Below are 22,015 nucleotides of genomic sequence, written 5' to 3' on the forward strand. Positions count from 1 at the left end.
GAGGGGGACGATCTCAGATTTCGTGTAATTTATAGTGAACCCCGAGTATGTGCCTATGCGGGTGATGTCACGTAAAATCGGGTCCAGATGAACAGCCGGGTCTCTTATAAAGAGTAGTACATCGTCCGCATACAGCGAGATGATCTCAGGGGAGTCCTTCAACCGCACCCCCCTCCGCGCATGCCGCTCCCTGACGTAATCGGCCATCGGCTCGATTGCCAAGGCGATGAGGATCGGGGAAAACGGGCAGCCTTGTCGGGTACCTCTAAAGAGAGGGAACAGACCGGACGTCTGAGAGTTAACTCGCACCCTGGCCACCGGGGAAGTGTGCAGTAACCTAATGTATGCTATCATATTGGGCCCTACCCCCATATTTTCCAAGACCAACCAGATGTATTTCCAAGACACCATGTCAAATGCCTTCTGGGCATCCAGTGTGACCGCAACCGCACTTGCCCCTGGTCAATACGTGCCATGATGTTAAGCAGTCTCCTAATGTTGTGGGATGTTGATCTTCCGGGTACAAAGCCTGATTGATCATCGTGGACCATGTACGACATGACCGGGAGGAAGCGGTTGGCAATCACTTTGGCGAAGATTTTGGTGTCCAAATTCATCAGTGAGAGGGGCCTATATGATCCACACTCGTTAGTGGGTTTACCGGGTTTGAGCAGGACCGTGATGGTGGCTTCGCGCAGCGAAGGGGGAAGAGTGCCCAGCCGAAGTGACTCGTTCCAAACCTCAAGCAGCTTAGGAGCCAAGATGGCCACGTGCTCCTGGTAAAACTCAGCTGTCAGCCCGTCGGGACCAGGCGCTTTTCATTTAGGGAATTTAGATATAGCCTCAACTATTTCATCCAGCAGTATGGGGGAATCCAATTGGTCCCTGGTAGCGGGGGATACCATAGTCATGGGGATCTGCTCGAGGAGGTCGCGCATTTGGGACTCACTGTGCTCGGGGGGTTGGGTGTACAGCTCTGAGTAAAAGTCTGTGAAGACTTCCAAAATATGTTGGTCAGACCACCGTTCCGACCCCAGGCTGTCCTTGATGCAAGTTATCTGGGTTTGGCCCCACTCACCCCTAGCCAACGCAGCCAGTGTCCTGCCAGGTCTGTCCCCCTCGCCATACCTACGAGCCGCCTGTGGACGACTGAAGTATTGGACTTCCCTGGTGGCTTGTTCATTAAAAAATTGGAGTTCCTTGCTGATCTGGGATAGAGTCGCGGGCTCGATAGATGTAGGATGAGCGCTCTCAAGTTCGCATAATTTGGCTTCAGAGCGGGCAAGGGCAGCCCTAATGCCCTTGAGGGTTCCCGCCTCCCTAGATATGGACATTCCCCTGATGAAGACTTTGAAAGCTTCCCACCGGACCCCTGTAGAAGTAGATTGAGGTGTATTAAGTTCAAAGTAGGACTGGATGTCGGACAATATATCAGCCTTAAATACTATGTCCTGTAAGGCCAAGGACTTGAAACTCCAAGAGTTAATTGTAGGAGCGGGCACACCCAGGTCTATAGAAAGCCGGATCGGTGAGTGGTCCGACAGGGTGCGCGCCAATATTTGAGTTTCCAACACCCTCCCCAGCAAAGAACTAGACAGGAAGAACATATCAATTCTGGAGGAGCTGTCATGCACCGAGGAATAATGAGTATATTCCCGCATCTGCGGGTGCATTACCCGCCAGGGGTCCCGAATGTCAAGGGCAATTCTATGTGCAAGGAGCTTGCGTGCCGCATAGGAAAGGAGTCTGGGGGCCGTGCCAGTTCTGTCAAGTGTGGTATTTAAGATAAAGTTCATGTCCCCCCCCAAATGATCTGCACCCCTACGTATCCCAGCAGTATGGAAGCAACCCGGTCAATAAAGTCAGGAGAGTCCACATTGGGGCCATACGTATTAACCAGCAAATAGTCCCTGTTCGCTATTGCACAATGTAGGATAATATACCTTCCCTCTGGATCGATGTAGCTCTTATGGAGTACAAACTTAAGTGACCTGTGGATCATTGTCAATACCCCTCTGGCGCGGGTTGAATAAGCCGTGAAGTACCTGTTTGGACCCCATGCAGGTGCGATACACCTAGCTAGCGGGCCCCCACAGTGTGTTTCCTGCAATAGTAATATCTTGCAACCATGTCTGTTGGCGTGGGCTATGATTTTGCGCGCTTTGGTGTAGTTACTTAAACCCCGGATATTCCAGGACATCACTGTTGTGGACATTACAGGAGACTAAGGTACATCCCACAACCGCTGTAGAAACTTACACAGTGAATGAAGGGAAACCCCACGAAGGTGCCCCGATGTCGTGCGCTTTGTCAAACCGCCCCTGTCATTTACAATATTGTTACCCCAGACCCCAACCATATCACCCCCCTCCCTCACTGCCCACCCACAACGTGCAGTGGAAATCGCCCCCCCCCGGATGCACATGCCAACAACTAACCCGACCATCACCAGGAAGTAAGGGTCGGTGGGCGAAATCCAACAGGGATATGCCCTTTCCAGGGCCCAACTGGGGCCAACTAGCAGTAGCATCCAATAAAACATGAACATTGCAATTGCAGTGAGGTGCGCTGTTGCCGTGTGGACGGCTACTTAAACATTGCGTAAGACAGCACAAGCTGTCAAATAATAGGTTCCTGCGGAATACAGAGTCTTTGTAGGGTCCCAACGCTAGTCTCCAGCACCCAAGTCGGGCCACGGCCCGTAAATAGATTCAGGGTACCCAGACCGCATGGTCGATGATAGAGAATTGCCATTGACCCATGCACATTGAAGGATTACCATAGGTGAAGCAGTGACAGACTGAGCTACATCTGGTCAGTCAGCGCCGGCGCGGTCAGGCACCGGATTGTGGAGTGGTATGTGAGCCTCGATGAATTTTGCCGCTTCATCCGGGACCGTGAAGAAGTATAGTTTATTATTATGAGTAATTTTGAGACGTGCCGGGAACAATATGGCATACGGGACATTGCGTTCTTTAAGCAGTTTCTTAACCCCGAGGAATTGGCGCCGCTCCTGCTGCACCGCATTTGAAAAGTCCGGGAAGATCCTGATGGTGTGGGACTCATGGCGCAAGCCTCCCCTCTCACGGGCCAGCCGGAGGATAAGGTCTCTGTCCCGATAGTTGAGGATCCTGGCAATGATGGGCCTTGGGATATCCCCCGACTTGGGCCGCGGAGACAGGGCCCTGTGCGCACGCTCGACAGTAAAGTACGGTGAGAGATTCGGGTTGCCTAGTAGATCCTTGAGTAGAGCTTCAACAGCGTCTTCCATGCGGCCCTTAAGTGCGTTCTCAGGGACCCCGATTATACGTAGGTTATTCCTACGGGAGCGCGATTCTAGATCGTCACACTTGGCTCGCACGCTCTTCATGTCGCGCGACAGGGAGCCGACGGTATTCTGCAGCACATGGATCTCGTCCTCGTTCGTGGATATCCTACTTTCGGCCTCGGTAATTCTGGTGCCTGCCTGGTCCACTCGGGTTTTAAGAGAAGCAAAATTGGCGTTAATGTCGTCCAATTTTTCGTGAAACGAGGCGAAGTTCTTGGCCATGGATTCCATAAGTGTGGTCAGATCGGGGGTTCTCGCCCCAGAGGGAGTGTCACTTTCCGGGTCCTCCTGCAAGGACGATGCGTGTTCCGTCTCCTCCCTCGGGACTGATTTGGCAAATTTGTCCATGGCTCCCCTCCCAGTGGCCCCCTTGGCTTTATTTGGCATTGTGGGTAGGGACTCAGAGATGGCGGAGGGCACTAGGGCAGACAATGGAGGGGGATGAACAGCCAAGGGATTCAAATGATAGAGAACCACGGGGGCAGCGCCAGTGGCCGCCCGAAGATCAGATTTCGTGTGGCAGGGCTCGTAGATGCAGCAATTGGAAGAAGGCGAACAGCCTAAGGATCAAAGCAATGGCGGGCCTCGAGCACTGCACCCACGGCGGCAGCATGGGCAGATTATGGCTGCAGTGGAGTCAGGCAGGCCGCAGCCAATATAGGAAGCATGGGGCCACGCAGGAGCCAGCAGGAGGAGGCAACCAGCCCCAAGGAGCGAGTGGTGTCCTGACGAAAAACCAAGCGGTTGTAATATAGGGGTTCACTTCCAGTACGTTCAGAGAATACTGAGCAGATTCAGTTTGCCAGGTGTTCCCAGCGGAGTGGGGGGAAGGTGCAGGGCCAATGCCTCTCTGGTTCAAAGATGCCACAGCCTCAGGACGCCCGCACAAGATGGATGAACCCAGTGCAGGCCGGGGTTCCAGTAGTGGGAGTTGGTGCAGCAGTCAGCGTCCAGGGACCCCAGGGCCCCCACAGTGGCAAGCAGCGCCGGCGCGACACCCCACCTCAGGGTAGGATGAGAGGGTCAGGCCTCCCACAAGCAGCCAGACAGGGGGATGAGGGCCAGCACGGCGTACCACAAGTGCCGCAGCACGGACCACCCCACCACCCCCGCTCCTCACCTCAATATCAAAGTCCCCAGCCCAGGAGCGTGGGCTGCGTGACTCCAGGGCAGCCAGGCTCCAGCCCAGCCGCCTCCCGCCGTGTTGAGATGTGTGCTCCGGCGCCGATTGCAGCGGGAGAAGCGGGGGCGCGCCCCCGTGCAGGCCCCCGCGGCGGCCTGCCCACAGCCCAGGAAAGTGGGCCGCGTGTTTCCCAAGGCCAACCAGGCTCCAGCGCAGCCACCGTACTTGTAATGAGCGCTCCGGCGCTGAATGCAGGATGAGAAGTGGGGGGTGCACTCCGGCGCAGGTCCAGCAGAGTGGGCCATGTGTTGTAAGGCAACCGGGCTCCTGCCCAGCCGCCGTGCGTGTGATGAGCGCTCCGGCGCTGATTGCCGGGGGAGAAGTGGGGGGTGCGCTCCAGCGCAGGCCCCCGCGGGGTCTCCCCTCAGCCCAGGAGAGCGGGCCGCGTGTTCTAAGGGCAGCTAGGCTCCTGCCCAGCCGCCGTGTTGGGTCGAGCGCTCCAGCACCGACCGCAGGGGGAGAGGAGGGGGCGTGCTCCGGTGCAGGCCCCCGCGGCAGCCCCCCGCACGATGGCACACTCCGGGGGAGCCGCCGCCTCCGATGCTGAAGACCCGCCTCAGGTGTTCAGACGCGGCCGAGCAGCTGGAGCCCCCAGGGGGGGACGGGCACACAGATACCGCGCACCGCGGTCGCCACCCGCCACGGATGAAGGAGGGCAGGGAGGGGGAGGCGTGAGCCGGACGCCAGCTGAGGCCTGGCACACCAACAGTCAGCTGGCCCAGGGGTCCCGTTTGTAAGCTTCCTGGGGCCGATTCGGGCCGGGACTGCAGCAAAGCAGACCGGAGGGATGTGAGGTCAGCTCCACCAAATATCACTCTGTAAAGGCAAAAGGAACCGCAGTTGATGGCGGATTTCAGGCAGAGCCACACGGAGCTAGAAGACTAAGCAGCCATCTTGGACTGCTCAACAGCGCCACCTCTATGGCCAGAGTGATTGAGATGCTGTGGCACCAGAGATAATCAGTGATGTGGCTAGAGTGATTGAGATGCTGTGTCACCAGAGATAATCAGTGATGTGGCCAGAGTGATTGAGATGCTGTGTCACCAGAGATAATCAGTAATATGGCCAGAGTGATTGAGATGCTGTGTCACCAGAGATAATCAGTGATGTGGCTAGAGTGATTGAGATGCTGTGCCACCAGAGATAATCGGTGATACGGCTAGAGTGATTGAGATGCTGTGTCAGAAGAGATAATCAGTGATGTGGCTAGAGTGATTTAGATGCTGTGTCAGATGAGATAATCAGTGATACGGCTAGAGTGATTGAGATGCTGTGTCAGAAGAGATACTCAGTGATGTGGCTAGAGTGATTTAGATGCTGTGTCAGATGAGATAATCAGTGATATAGCCAGAGTGATTGAGATGCTGTGTCACTAGAGATAATCAGTAATATGGCAGAGTGATTGAGATGCTGTGGCACCAGAGATAATCAGTGATGTGGCTAAAGTGATTGAGATGCTGTGTCACCAGAGATAATCAGTGATGTGGCTAGAGTGATTGAGATGCTGTGTCATCAGAGATAATCAGTAATATGGCCAGAGTGATTGAGATGCTGTGTCACCAGAGATAATCAGTGATATGGCCAGAGTGATTGAGATGATGTGTCACCAGAAATAATTAGTGATGTGGCTAGAGTGATTGAGATGCTGTGTCAGCAGAGATAATCCATGATATGGCTAGAGTGATTGAGATGCTGTGTCACCAGAGATAATCAGTGATATATCCCGAGTGATTGAGATGCTGTGTCACGAGAGATAATCAGTGATGCAGCTAGAGTGATTGAGATGCTGTGTCACCAGAGATAATGAGTGATACAGCTAGAGTGATTGAGATGCCTTGTCACCAGAGATAATCAGTGATATGGCTAGAGTGATTGAGATGCTGTGTCACCAGAAATAATTAGTGATGTGGCTAGAGGGATTGAGATGCTGTGTCAGCAGAGATAATCAGTTATATGGCTACAGTGATTGAGATGCTATGTCACCAGAGATAATCAGTGATATGGCCAGAGTGATTGAGGTGCTGTGTCACCAGAGATAATTAGTGATGTGGCTAGAGTGATTGAGATGCTGTGTCAGCAGAGATAATCCATGATATGGCTAGAGTGATTGAGATGCTGTGTCACCAGAGATAATCAGTGATATATCCCGAGTGATTGAGATGCTGTGTCACGAGAGATAATGAGTGATGCAGCTAGAGTGATTGAGATGCTGTGTCACCAGAGATAATGAGTGATACAGCTAGAGTGATTGAGATGCCTTGTCACCAGAGATAATCAGTGATATGGCTAGAGTGATTGAGATGCTGTGTCACCAGAAATAATTAGTGATGTGGCTAGAGGGATTGAGATGCTGTGTCAGCAGAGATAATCAGTTATATGGCTACAGTGATTGAGATGCTATGTCACCAGAGATAATCAGTGATATGGCCAGAGTGATTGAGGTGCTGTGTCACCAGAGATAATCAGTGATGCAGCTAGAGTGATTGAGATGCCTTGTCACCAGAGATAATCAGTGATATGGCTAGAGTGATTGAGATGCTGTGTCACCAGAGATAATTAGTGATGTGGCTAGAGGGATTGAGATGCTGTGTCAGCAGAGATAATCAGTTATATGGCTAGAGTGATTGAGATGCTATGTCACCAGAGATAATCAGTGATATGGCCAGAGTGATTGAGATGCTGTGTCACCAGAGATAATCAGTTATGCATCTAGAGTGATTGAGATGCTGTGTCACCAGAGATAATCAGTGATGTGGCTAGAGTGATTGAGATGCTGTGTCACTAGAGATAATCAGTGATATGGCTAGAGTGATTGAGATGCTGTGTCACCAGAGATAATTAGTGATGTGGCCAGAGATATTGAGATGCTGTGTCACCAGAGATAATTAGTGATGCATCTAGAGTGATTGAGATGTCGTGTCACCAGAGATTATCAGTGTTGTGGCTAGAATGATTGAGGTGCTGTGTCACCAGAGATAATCAGTGATATGGCCAGAGTTATTGAGATGCTGTGTCACCAGAGATAATCAGTGATGCATCTAGAGTGATTGAGATGTCGTGTCACCAGAGATTATCAGTGATGTGGCTAGAATGATTGAGATGCTGTGTCACCAGAGATAATCAGTGATATGGCCAGAATGATTGAGACGATGTGTCACCAGAAATAATTAGTGATGTGGCTAGAGTGATTGAGATGCTGTGTCAGCAGAGATAATCCATGATATGGCTAGAGTGATTGAGATGCTGTGTCACCAGAGATAATCAGTGATATATCCAGAGTGATTGAGATGCTGTGTCACGAGAGATAATCAGTGATGCAGCTAGAGTGATTGAGATGCTGTGTCGCCAGAGATAATGAGTGATACAGCTAGAGTGATTGAGATGCCTTGTCACCAGAGATAATCAGTGATATGGCTAGAGTGATTGAGATGCTGTGTCACCAGAAATAATTAGTGATGTGGCTAGAGGGATTGAGATGCTGTGTCAGCAGAGATAATCAGTTATATGGCTACAGTGATTGAGATGCTATGTCAACAGAGATAATCAGTGATATGGCCATAGTGATTGAGGTGCTGTGTCACCAGAGATAATCAGTGATGCAGCTAGAGTGATTGAGATGCCGTGTCACGAGAGATAATCACTGATGCAGCAAGAGTGATTGAGATGCTCTGTCACCAGAGATAATCAATGAAACAGCTAGAGTGATTGAGATGCCTTGTCACCAGAGATAATCAGTGATATGGCTAGAGTGATTGAGATGCTGTGTCACCAGAGATAATTAGTGATGTGGCTATAGGGATTGAGATGCTGTGTCAGCAGAGATAATCAGTTATATGGCGAGAGTGATTGAGATGCTATGTCACCAGAGATAATCAGTGATATGGCCAGAGTGATTGAGATGCTGTGTCACCAGAGATAATCAGTTATGCATCTAGAGTGATTGAGATGCTGTGTCACCAGAGATAATCTGTTACACATGGCCGTAAATGGTCACTATGGGCACGTACCCGGTTATACGGCACACGTACCCGCTTGAGTGGTATCCTTTGGAGGAGCAGTTCGAAGATGGACGCCCATAGAGACCTTCGAGCGGACAGCAGCGGTTCAGTCTTCCCACATCCCTGCGAGACGCCGCAGAACGCTCATGTGACCCTATTACCCTATTTCTGGACTCGAAGCCTACGAATCTTCGCGTCGCTTCTGCTACTGACGCTCCGTGAGTTTGCCATCGCTTTTCTTGCTAATTTGCAGAAAATTCCATGCTAATCTTTCTTACTCTTCTGATTCTTTGTCTCTCAGTCCTTTTCTACAGTTGCTCTACTCAGCCCCCGTTCCTTGTGAGTGCAGACCAGTCCAGCTTATCCAACATTATCCAGCCGATTCGAGAGAAGTCTCTCCGGCTTTCATTTCCTCCCAGAAATCCGCGAGGGTAAGCCCTGTTTCCTTTGAACCCCCCGTTCTTTGTTTCGATCAAAGTACTTACCTGTCTGTTCTTATAGAGTTCCTGTTACTTACCTGCAAACCTTTCGAGTACCCATCTCGTCAAGTCTAAGCCTTTCTAGACTATATTAACGGTGAGAGGATCCTCCTTCCGCCCTTTACTAAACATCCAATTCTCATTTCCATTCTAACTCTCTCCTTGTCTTCCTTTCGTGCATCCAGAGGAAGCCTCCCAGAGGACATCAGTTTTCTACCGCACCTCAGGAACATCTTCACTCCACACCCGCCTGAACCTCGACACTCCAGACTCGTCCAGGGTTTTCTTCCCATTAGAGGGTTTCCCTGGCGGTCCTGTCCTCTCCCCTGGTAATTCTATTTCCAGGTCGGGGGAGCCAGGATTGCCTCAGGGGAATCTTCACAGCCGCATTTGCCTCTTCCATATTTGATTCTTCGACTTGTCAAGGTGAGTGAGTTGGTAAACAGTTGCTTATTCATACCGTAGTTTATAGTCTTAACAGTAAGCGACGCCCAAAATATTGACAGTCAGTATCCTCATGGAACAACAAATGCAGCAATTGATGGCGGCCATGCAAGCCATGTCGTTAGAGGTGCAATCTTTGAAACAAGATAACGCTCAACTGCGACAGCAAGTCACCAGGGCTTTTTCAGACACTCCCCCATCTTCCTTACACACAATCATGTATGATGGTGATCCTTATAAACTTAAGGAATTCCTCGATAGTTGTACTGTACAGTTCACCTTTAAATCACGCTTTTTCCCTACAAAGACAAAGTGGGCTATGTGATTTCTCATCTTTCGGGCCCTGCTTTAGCTTGGGCCACTCCTTTAGTCACCTCTAACAATGTGATTCTTGACTCTTACCCAGCCTTCACTAATAGCCTTAAGTCTATGTTTGGCAGGAAGAAAATAACAGTTGCCACACAAGAAAGACTCCTTGATCTTAAACAGGGGAATAAGGATTTACTAGGGTACATCACCCAATTCAAACAATTGTCCTCGGAATTGGGTTGGCCGGATGACGGACTTCTTACCCTTTTTCGTAGAGAATTAACAGAAGAACTTAAGGATGAGCTCTCTAAAGTGCCCCGCCCAGCCAACTTGGCTGATAGGATCGCTCTAACTATGCAGATAGACTATAGGATGCATGAACGTTCCTACGAAAGAAGAAAGGGCAAGGGACTACGATCACATAGTGATTTTTCCTCTACAGGGAATAAAACTCTCCCTCAAAATGAAGAACCTATGCAAATAGGGAACATAAGAGGACCGTTATCAACGACCGAGAGGGAAAGGAGAAAGACACTCGGATCATGTATGTACTGTGGGTCCTCCTCTCATGTATTGAAGGATTGTCATTTGGTGCCCCCACGTCGCAGTACTAACACCAAGTCGGGAAACTCCAAGACCCTACCGTTAGGGGAAGAACGGTAGGGAGACAGAATCCTCCTTCCGCATGTCAAACCAATATGACTCTAGACAAAGCCACAAATAATTAGACGATGGTGGTAGTATCTTTATCTATGATATTATCTGAGCATTTACTACCCGGCATTCCTGCGTTGATTGACTGCGGTGCAGCAGGTATGTTTTTGGATCACGATTAGGCAAAGAGACACGGTTTTCCTCACATAACCAAGGCCTTTGTTACTCCCATCCAAGGAGTAGATAAAATTTTCTCTCATCACGGTCTACCAGATACCATCGTTTCAGATCGGGGTCCTCAATATACCTCTCTCTTTTGGCAAAAGATATGTCAAGTCCTAGGGGTCAAACGTGCCCTCACCTCAGGATACCATCTCCAAACCAATGGGCAAACGGAACATTTGAATCGGACCCTAGAAGGATATCTACGATGCTTTGTATCAGCAGCTCAGGATAATTGGGTGGAATTGCTTCCATTCGCTGAATTCGCCTACAATAATTCTTACCATTCTGCTCTCCGGACCAGTCCCTTTCATTGTTCTTATGGCTATCATCCCTCTTTTGTTCCTACTGTTTCGACTTCTACTTCCAGCTGCCCGGGAGTGGATAGCCTTATTGCCGACATTCAGGAAGGGCAGAAAATGGCTAAACAATCTCTTCTGGCGGCTCAAGACCGTGCTAAACAATCCGCCGATCTTCATCGTCGATTAGCCCCGACACTTACCATCGGTGACTCTGTTTGGTTGGCATCCCGCTTCCTTCCTCACCGCCTTGTCCCATCAAAACTCTCACCAAAATACTTTGGACCGTTTAAGGTGTTGTCCATGGTGGGTGCAGTGGCGGTCAAATTGGCTTTGCCTACCTCCTGGTCTCGTATGCATTCTGTGTTTCATCTGTCTCAGATCAAATTGGTTGTGCGAGATCGATTTCACCGGAACAGAGGCAAAACCGCGATACGGACTGGAAGAGTTTGTTCATGCATTGATCACGTGACGTGGTTGCTAGGCTGCAAATTAAGAGGCGCATGCAGGCAGCGTGGAGCAAGCGTGAAGCGAGAAGGAAGAGGAGGAGCCCGTCTACATAACGCCCAGCTACGCGGAGCGGAGCGTAGCGGAGTGTGGCGAGTGTTTCCTGTGTTCCCTGGCGTTCCTCCGGCGTCTCCCTGCGGTCTTTGGCGTTTTGACTCTGTGTGGACGCGCAGAACTGCAATCCAGCGTCCTCAAACTATCAACCAGTACCGGAGAAAACAGACGCGCCACCCGGTAAGCCATAGACATTGCCAATTTGCTTTACTTTTAAATCCGACATGGCGCAGCAACCCCTAGAGGTAGGGACCTGCACGGGGGGGGGCGTTAATCCAAGCCTCACCGAACCACACAGAACCTTGCGTAGCAAGGCAAAGGGCTTACCCCAAGGAGACCTGACCCTGACAAAGCTCTCTCCCCTGGTGGTGGCTGGCAGCATTAAAAAAGGCGTAATGAACGGCGGTGATACCGGCCAGAGGAGTGTGGGCGCAACTCATCTGGCGGACGGACAAAAGCTATCCCTCCAGAGACCGGCCTCCGCCCCACAAGCAACTTCACCGCCGAGGACGATCTCAACCAAAAATAAAACAATGGACCAGAGCTCTGCTCTGGCTAGAGGTTTCCCTACGAGAGACACCGAAGGATGTGCCCCATCAGACCTTGCTCTGCCCCCATGCCCTGATATCGGAGGTCCTGCCGTACAGATCCAGGCAGTTGCGGAGTCCGAGAGCCCCCCGCCGGCAACGTGCCTTTACCCTCGAATCATTACAGATGGGGGTCCCTACACAAGAACAGATGAAGAGCAGCCTCTAGACCACACGACGCCTGCCTGTTCTCAAATCAACACAACACCGCATAAAAGGGCAGCCTCAGACGCCCTACCTGCAGGAAAACCTAATCTGAGTTGGGACACAATCAGTACCTTTGCCCGAGTCACGAAACGACCAGCCGCAGACAACGCAACAACTAATGCGAACAGTTCGTTTCGTTTAGTCGAATCTCCTACAAACCTAACTAACGTCAACGGTGATGGCCCGGACCTGAATCTTTCAGGTCAGATAGAGCCATCAGAGTCATTAAAGTCCCATAAACAAGGCAGCATTAAAAGGAAGTACATAAAACCCCTAAAAAGGAAAAAGATTCAGACACAGAGATTAGACAACCCCAAAAACTCGGAAGTAAGTCCCACAGTACAGAAACAAAAAAAGAGAATCGGAAAAAACCCTACCAAATTCAACACGGGACAACAAAATAATGGGGCGGAGACACAAGATAAGATCCCACCAGATGCGAAGTCAAACGCATTCCACATGTACTTTAGGAAGCAACAACCAAAACGAAAAATGGAAACAGACGATGAAATCACAGATGCAGAGATTCTAGAGGTGATCGAAGGCTCCCTGCCAGCTTTTAAATCCAGACGAACCTCAACAGGGCAGGAACACCATATACAAAGTGTAAACAAGGAATCAACCAAACCAGACCTCGAGACACCCAGTCCGTCAAATAGTGATTCCGACAACACTCAATGCAAAGCCAACTTAACGATTAAAGATGTTAGTTCCCTAAAAACGGTCCAAATTGATGGACAGAATCCTACCATTTCCATCGACCTTACCGGCCTTACCGGCGACCTCCACAACCTACATACTCCTCAAAGGGGGGGTGCAACTGGCTCTGAAGCCTCCCCGTCCCAAACAATTCAGGAGCCGTCACCCATTCGATCTACATGTGACGGGATGAGCAGAAACTGGAAACTCCATGAAAACGTCACAAGTGTGACCGATAAAAGTCAACCGAAAGAGCCTTACCAAATCGAAGGAAAGGAAACGGAAAGAACAAGTTCCAATAAGTCCAAAATAATCCATCCACCCATTACGAGTGGCCAATTACGGGCAAAAAACTACACCCAATTGCTGCAAAACAGAGGTCATTTTACTAAGCAGGTCAGAGAACATACCTCGTTGGAGCTTAAGTCTCCGTCCCAAGAGCAAGATCGCGAAGAGGAGGAATCCAGACTAAGCGAACCATTAAGTGGCAACCCTTCCTATACACCTGCTGAGCTAAACTCTAGCCGGGCTGTCCAGAACACCCCGGTAAAACACAGAAGACATAGTGAAATTTTGATGGATACTCAAAGACCGTCTCCAACGAAAAAACAAGATTTGACGACGATCATGTCAGCTTTGACCATAGCCCTTGCACCATTCTGCAAATTATACGAATCACTAAATGACGTGTCTAAGGACAACACGGCCATTCTATGCAGATTGCAATCCAAGATGGATTTCCTGGAAGGTTTCATTACTGCGCTTGAAGAAAGGCATAACAAGAGATGGGAAGAACAGGAAAGGACCCACCTAAACCTAGCAAAGAATCAATCAGCAAGAAAAGGGCCGGAAATGCTGGCAAGAATACTACAAGAAACCGCCTCACAAACAACGCCAACACCTGATGCAGGTCAGCCTGAACTAACTCGCACCAATTGCCCCTATACCATCTCAAACGAAGGACGAGAAACTAAAACATTGAATAAGCAGACAAGGGCAACCACAAAGAAAAAGGCGGACCTGCAGCCCTCCAACGTGACTCCAAATGGCAACCGACCTACCGTCAAAAAAGACCTAGCCTATGTAAATACACGGTTGACGACAGAAGCCGAGAGAACAAAACCACCTAGTAGCTCCGCAAACGCAAACCACGACGCCATTGAGACTCTGGCCTTACATGCACAATCCCCAAAATCGCCTAGAACCATAGAGGAATTTGTTAAAGCGAGCCCTCTAATGGATCTCTCGATATACGAAGTTCCGGAAGGCAATGATGCTGTAAACATGAGTCCCGAGCCTCAAAAAAGTGACCTGGTGCGTCCACCGACAACCATCCCTGAAGGGAAAACTGACGCAAAATGCGGAGGGGTGCAAAGGCAGGGGGCCACCGCCCTGAGGCGCTCGAAGTTATCTTGGTCCGAGACACCAAAGCTCCAAAACAAACCTTCTAAGGGAGATACCGACGTTTCCCCTCGACCACCACCAAAAGATGAACCCAGGTCAAATCCGACTCCCCGAAATCTGGAGAGCTCACGAAATGGAAAAAATTCCAAGAGAGAAGTCAGAGTATTTAAAATAGAACAGACCTCAAGTCAGTCGAAATTCATGATCCTGAACAGGAAAATGGTTCTCAACACCCTGCGTAAGATCAGATGCCTTGATCATCTGAAATCGGATGACTTTCCATTAATTGAACCATATCATCGTGACCAAAAAGCAAAGAGTTACATACATATCTTCACGTCCTCATTAAAAGTGATGCCAGAAGCGGCATACTCGGAACTAAAGAAAGCTGGTCTTACCTTAACAGAAATAAAGACGGCACGGTACGAAAAGACAAACGAAGGCAGATTGAGTGAACAAGTTAAGATACGCCCCCAAGAAGTTAGCCGGACCAATCGTTTCAACAGGAAATTAGTAAAAGACAACGACGGTAAACAGAGTCGTTGGATCAGTGGCGAGAGAAGCTATGCCCCACACGCACGGCCCAGAAGCGAGTCGCGCTCCGGTCGGAAAACGGTACGCCACGAGGCAGATACGCAATGCTACTTGGAAACAAAACGACCCACTAACGAACGCCGGGAAGTCCGAAACATCACGAAAACAACCTACGAGAAAAAGCTCGGAGAAGACAACCGTCAAAAAGGCCTATGGTCGTGGCTAAAAAGTTCGCTCATAAGGCATAATGAGACATAGCAATTAGAAAGCAGCCATCGGCCGATCTTATCCGCATCCAACGATACCAATCCAAAGAACCTGCCCAATTTGATCTCGATGGCTTCTTGGAACACCAGAGGGCATTCACACCTGGCACACCCGGCAAATCTAAACCTGGGGGCATACGACATAGTATGCCTCCAAGAGCACTGGCTGGTGGAGAAACCACTGCTTGACGGTTTCGAAATAGCGTTCTCCCCTGCGTCAAAAGGCATCCTGGGCCGTCCGTCCTCTGGCCTATTAATTGCAGTAAAAGCTAGATCGGGAATCTCCCTAATGAAAACACTGAAGACGTTGCGTGACATTTTAGCCATACAAACTGAATGGGAAGAAGTGAGTGATCAGTCAAACCCAACTGCAAGAGAAACCTTGGTACTTATTACGGTCTATTGGAACCCGGCGCAAAGTTCCACTGAAGTCTTCTGCACCCAAGTTGCTAACACAATTGATGACATCATATCAGAGGCTCCAGATTCCCACATAATACTATGTGGCGATCTAAACGCAAACTGCAACGACAAGCGTGAACATCTGGTTTCATCGCACAAAACCCCAGCCGAAAAAAGAGGACGCGCATGGCTGTCACTGATGAAATCGCGCAATTTTCACGACGTTTCGCGGCTCAACTCCTGGAAGATCGGCACCCCCACCTGGGAACGGGGTAAATCCAGGGCTAACATCGATTATTTCTTTGTGTCACACAGTCTGGTGGATCGCATTGTAGACTATTCAGTGATCCAGACCAAAGAGAGCGATCATAACCTACTGGAAATCAAATGGAAGACACAAAGCTCGAAAAACGATCATTATTCTTATCAAATTGCATCGAATAATCAACAAACACGTGTCCATCTGACCAAGATAAATCTGGAAAGAATAACTAACGAATACATAATGCGCTTTGGGAGTAAAGAAACCTCGAATCAAAATCCAGATTACTTGCCATTTCTTCTACAACATCAGAAGCTAAAATCAGGAATCAGCCTACAAAAGAAAATAAATCTTCATTCATTTGACATAAAGGTCGCAGAAAAGAAAAGACTACTGAGAAAACTAAAGAGGCAAGCAAAAAACGATAACTCGCCAAACATTTGGAACAGATGGAGGTTGGAAACTAACAGATACAAAGCATGGCTTAGATTCCACCGACACGAAATGTTCCAAAGAGATGCAGAAGAAATGCTCCAGGTCCTAAGCTCAAAAAAGTCTGGAGACTTTTGGGCTCTCATCAGGAAATCTGATAATAAAATACCCGTGCACATGGCCAATACAGTGTCCGAAACCCGGTGGGTCAACCATTTCGGTAACCTGTTTGAATCCTCGGCCCATATCGCGCCAGCCCAAAACAGAAGAACTTCGCAGACCTGGATTAATCTATCTTCCAAAGATGATATAAAGGAGATCATTCTCAAATTGAAAAAATCAAGAGCACCAGGACCCGATGGCCTTTCCAATATTGATCTTAAACAAAATCCTGAGCAATGGTCAATCTTGATCAGCGCTATTTTCACTCAATGCGCCAGGACTCGGACCATCCCGCCCTCGTGGACAAACGCGGTGGTCGTCCCGATTTTCAAACGAGGGAACAGAGAAGATCCAGAAAACTATCGTCCAATTGCTCTTCTGGACATAATTGGAAAGATATTCGCCTCCTTGCTCCTGAGCCACTTCAGGATCTGGGCAAATCAATCACCGGCGTATGACCCCTTTCAACTGGGTTTCCTAAAAGGGGGGAGCACGTCTGCCAATATTCTTCTTCTCAACATCTTAAAAGCTAGGGTCAAACAGGGCGCACCAACTCTCTTTTTGGCCTTTGTTGATCTGTCCCAGGCCTTTGACAGAGTCGACAGGCAAAAGCTCTGGGTCAAACTGGAAAAATGGCATTGCCCTCCCGAAATACTAGACCCAGTGATGGCTCTCCACACCAACACCAAACTAAGAATCCGACTAAACAACCAAGGTCTCCTGTCAAGAGAGATATTCGTAGAGAGAGGGGTCAAACAAGGCTGCCCGTTGGCCCCCCAACTATTCATCACCTTTTTAGGTGACATGAAAGATACAGAAGCGGGCATCAAGATGGCACCACCGAAGCTGGGTAACGAGCACATATCACGTCTCATGTATGCCGACGATCTAATTCTATTAGATCAAACTCAGATCGGACTTCAACGCCAACTATCCAACTTGACTCTATACATGGGAGAAAACAACATGAAAATCAACAAAGAGAAATCAAAAATCGTGATAATTGGAAAAGGTGGAAAAAAGATCAATCCACATTTCACATGGACTATGGACTCAATTCCTATCGAGGTGGTTACCAGCATTAAGTACCTAGGGGTACACATCGACCATTCAGCTAGGGAGGCCACGATGCAACAAGCCTTGTGGGACAAAGCGCGCAATCTTGCAGCCCAGATGAAAACAGTTAACAACAGATTTGGCAAATTTTCACTCAAACCAGCGATCGAATTTTATAAAGGAAAAGTGGTGCCCACACTCACATACGGTATGGGAGCAACTTTGACCATACCAAACAGCATCTGGCGCCGATTAGAAAGCTTAATCTGGAAATCAGCTCTAGGTCTACCAAATTCCATCTCGATGGACCTCATCAGACGAGACTTGGGCCTACAGTCGCTAGAAACAACGGTGATGCTACACGCTTTCACTCTCTTCAGAAATACCTTAATACCAGACAGTCCATCAATCTACAGAATCGTAGCTGATGAAATCGCAAAGCAGCGAACAACGAACTTAACCGCATGGTCAGATAACTTAAAAGGAAAGCTATCAGACATAGCATGCTCAGTCGAAGATCTGAAGCACAATCCGGAAAGAGTTAAAAGAAAGTTAAAGGAACTTGATTGGATCCTGACTCTATCGAAAGCTCAAACAAACAAACTGACCATGAATCTCCCACCCACCTTTAACAGACTCAACGTACCTATCCCATACTGCTCGAAGTTCCCAAGTCAACAGCTAAGAAAATTCTTCATGCGAGCTCGTTTCAACCTCCTGCTGACGAGAGAAATTTTAGCAATCAGATCCAGTTCAACTGACACTATCTGTCGCCTTTGCCACAATCCCACTACGACAGAATCAATTAAACATCTTTTACTCAGATGTCCTATGGTGAGAAAAATTCGAGCCACCTACCTATCGACACTGGTCTGCGAACACACATCTTTCGGAGAGGAAGAAGAACTTATGTGGTGGAACAGGTTAATGTCGGGAGAAAAAACCAGATGGACAATCGCGACTGTCAAAATCCTGGAGTCTGCCTTTGAAATGATCAGTTCCAGTTCACAAACCACGAACGAGAGCAATACCTCCAAAGCCACCACTTTATCACCATAATGGTAATCAGGGAGACTAAGCTTCCTCTGGTATCTTTTACGCATTCGGCCCTTTACGTCCGCTTGAGCCCAACCAACTCCATCTAAACATTACATTGACCTGGAAGAGGTAATCCTATTCTCACCAGGAATCTGACATAACTACATGAAAGCTCGCGGCGCATCTCATTAAGGGTTGCTGTCGCTCTCAACTGTTTGTAAAAATTCATTTCATTGAATTGTAAACAAATAAATAAATGACGGTCACAAATTTCACCGGAACAGAGGTGTTCCTCCACCTCCTGTCCTTACGGACTGTGGTCCAGAATTTGAGGTCGCCGATATTTGTGACTCTTGTTATCGACGAGGCAGATTACAGTTTTTGATGACTGGAAGGGCTATTCCCCGGCGGAAAGGACATTGGAACCAGCCTCTGGTGTTCATGCACCTAGGCTGGTGCGCCAGTTTTTTCGTCTCTTCACCCGGGTAAACCGGGGGTGCCCCCCAGCAGAAGGGGGTATACTGTTACACATGGCCGTAAATGGTCACTATGGGCACGTACCCTGTTATACGGTACACGTACCCGCTTGAGTGGTATCCTTTGGAGGAGCAGTTCCAAGATGGACGCCCATAGAGACCTTCGAGCGGACAGCAGCGGTTCAGTCTTCCCACGTCCCTGCGAGACGCCACAGAACGCTCACGTGACCCTATTTCCGGACTCAAAGCCTACGGATCTTCGCATCGCTTCTGCTACGGACGCTCTGTGAGTTCGCCATCGCTTTTCTTGCCTATTTGCAGAAAATTCCATGCTAATTGTTCTTACTCTTCTGAGTCTTTGTCTCTCAGTCCTTTTCTACATTTGCTCTACTCAGCCCCCGTTCCTTGTGAGTGCAGACCAGTCCAGTTTATCCAACATTATCCAGCCGATTCGAGAGAAGTCTCTCCGGCTTTCATTTCCTCCCAGAAACCTGCGAGGGTAAACCCTGTTTCCTTTGAACCCCCCGTTCTTTGTTTCGATCAAAGTACTTACCTGTCTGTTCTTATAGAGTTCCTGTTACTTACCTGCAACCTTTTGAGTACCCATCTCGTCAAGTCTAAGCCTTTCTAGACTATATTAACAGTGAGAGGATCCTCCTTCCGCCCTTTACTAAACATCCAACTCTCATTTCCATTCTAACTCTCTTCTTGTCTTCCTTTCGTGCATCCAGAGGAAGCCTCCCAGAGGACATCAGTTTTCTACCGCACCTCAGGAACATCTTCACTCCACACCTGCCTGAACCTCGAGACTCATTAGAGGGTTTCCCTGGCAGTCCTGTCCTCTCCCCTGGTAATTCTATTTCCAGGTCGGGGGGGGGGCAGGATTGCCTCAGGGGAATCTTCACAGCCGCATTTGCCTCTTCCATATTGGATTCTTCGACTTGTCAAGGTGAGCGAGTTGGTAAACAGTTGCTTATTCATACCGTAGTTTATAGTCTTAACATAATCAGTCATATGGCCAGAGTTATTGAGATGCTGTGTACCAGAGATAATCAGTGATGTGGCTAGAGTGATTGAGATGCTGTGTCACCAGAGATAATCAGTGATGTGGCTAGAGTGATTGAGATGTTGTGTCACCAGAGATAATCAGTGATACAACTAGAGTGATTGAGATGCTGTTTCACCAGAGATAATCAGTGATATGGCCAGAGTGATTGAGTTGCTGTGTCATCAGAGATAATCAGTGATGTGGCTAGAGTGATTGAGATGCTGTGTCACCAGAGATAATCAGTGATGTGGCTAGAGTGATTGAGATGTTATGTCACCAGAGATAATCAGTGATACAACTAGAGTGATTGAGATGCTGTGTCACCAGAGATAATCAGTGATATGGCCAGAGTGATTGAGATGCTGTGTCATCAGAGATAATCAGTGATGTGGCCAGAGTGATTGATATGCTGTGTCACCAGAGATAATCAGTGATATGGCTAGAGTGATTGAGATGCTGTGTCACCAAAGATAATGAGTGATGCGGCTAGAGTGATTGAGATGCTTTGTCACCAGAGATAATGAGTGATACGGCTCAAGATAGTGATCACCACTTTCCCAGGGATGATTAATGATGAGCCTTATGCTGGGTGATATATATTGGGTTTTGGAGATATTTCTATATATATTTTCAAAATCGACATAGGATCAGGCAATATCGTTAACATCCAGATATATACATATTTTCATGTACTACAATTTTTATTTACATTTTGAGATTTACACAACTTTATGAATTCTCAAACAGGAAGAAGAACCCTGTATTTGCACTTTATTTTGATCAATGTCGTATAAAGGTATTTGTGACATCTCACATGTTGTTGGTGGCTTACAACTGGGCATTTAACCCATAAAAACAATATAGAGATATATATTGTATATAGCAATTCAGCCCGAAAATATTGAGATATGACTTTTGGTCCATATCATCCAGCACTCATGGGGCCCAAGAAATAGAGACACCTGGGCCACTAGAGGTGATTGGTGATGGGGACTAAGGGAAGAAGGAGGTACCACACCCCCAGAAAAGATGGCTGATGTGGGGCCGATGGATGGCTGTGCTAGCGCACCCAGAGCTGGTCAGTCATGCCTGGGACTAGTAAGGTGCTGGCTGTATGTACTTGCTAACATTTTTAATATTTGAATATCTATTCAACTGTGAAGATTGTTTTTAAGATTTGGCCGTAGTAGTACTCTGTTTAATTTTGTATACTTTATTGTTTGTGTAAATGCATTCGTTTTATGCATGTCTGATTCTTCTGGAATGTAGATAGATCCCCCCATTCTCTATCCTGATACCTTTTTACGTCCGGCTTGTCTTGCCTATAGAACATAATACATACAGAATATGCAATCAACATAGGATAGAGGTAAATGATTTGTACAGTTGTGCATTGTGTAGTTGAAAGAGTCTGGTGGAAGAGTAATCTTGAAACATCAATTTCCTTTCATTTAAAGCAGGCCATGACCTTCCCAGTCCCCAGAGTCCTGACATATTCTTCAGAATTAAAGAAAGTGAGGAGCCCTGTCTGGTGAGGTCTTCGAAGCCCCAGGACAGGGGAAGCGTCATGATGCCCATCACAGGTATGTCCGTAGCCTTCATAGTCACTGGACCCAGAGTAAAGGAGACTTCCTGACTGTGTAAAGTGTATTGTGCTAACAGTGATTGGTGTAGAGCGTGGGTACTGAAGTACAGTGATCGCTTAGCACGCCATCAAAAATCAAATCACAAGACATGACTACAATTCATCACAATATGATTACATTTACACAACAAAAAATCAGGCATATATCAGTTTTGAAAGTATAAAATGGATAATAAAGTTTAATGTCAATTACTGCCTGAATGTAGACATTCTGCACGGGTGGGGGTGCAGCGTTCACGTGCTCCTCAATGTGAAAGCTCTTCTTTAAAACTGCAATGGCACAAACGTGCCCTCATACTTTCATACTTGGAAAGCAGTTT

At 48.2% G+C, this 22,015-nt stretch overlaps 1 protein-coding gene across 1 annotated transcript in view; it reads left to right on the forward strand.

The window, feature by feature from the left end:
• LOC138570303 (zinc finger protein 354C-like) overlaps window positions 1-22,015 on the forward strand; it is a 471,916-nt gene that overhangs the window by 180,350 nt on the left and 269,551 nt on the right. The window contains exon 5 of the mRNA XM_069649079.1: window positions 21,511-21,633. Coding sequence (XP_069505180.1) covers window positions 21,511-21,633 — 123 coding nt within the window. The remainder of the gene's footprint in view (window positions 1-21,510; window positions 21,634-22,015) is intronic.

The sequence above is a fragment of the Ambystoma mexicanum genome, chromosome 2q (assembly GCF_040938575.1).
Source record: "Ambystoma mexicanum isolate Mex_15411 chromosome 2q, UKY_AmexF1_1, whole genome shotgun sequence".
Lineage (NCBI taxonomy): Eukaryota > Metazoa > Chordata > Amphibia > Caudata > Ambystomatidae > Ambystoma > Ambystoma mexicanum.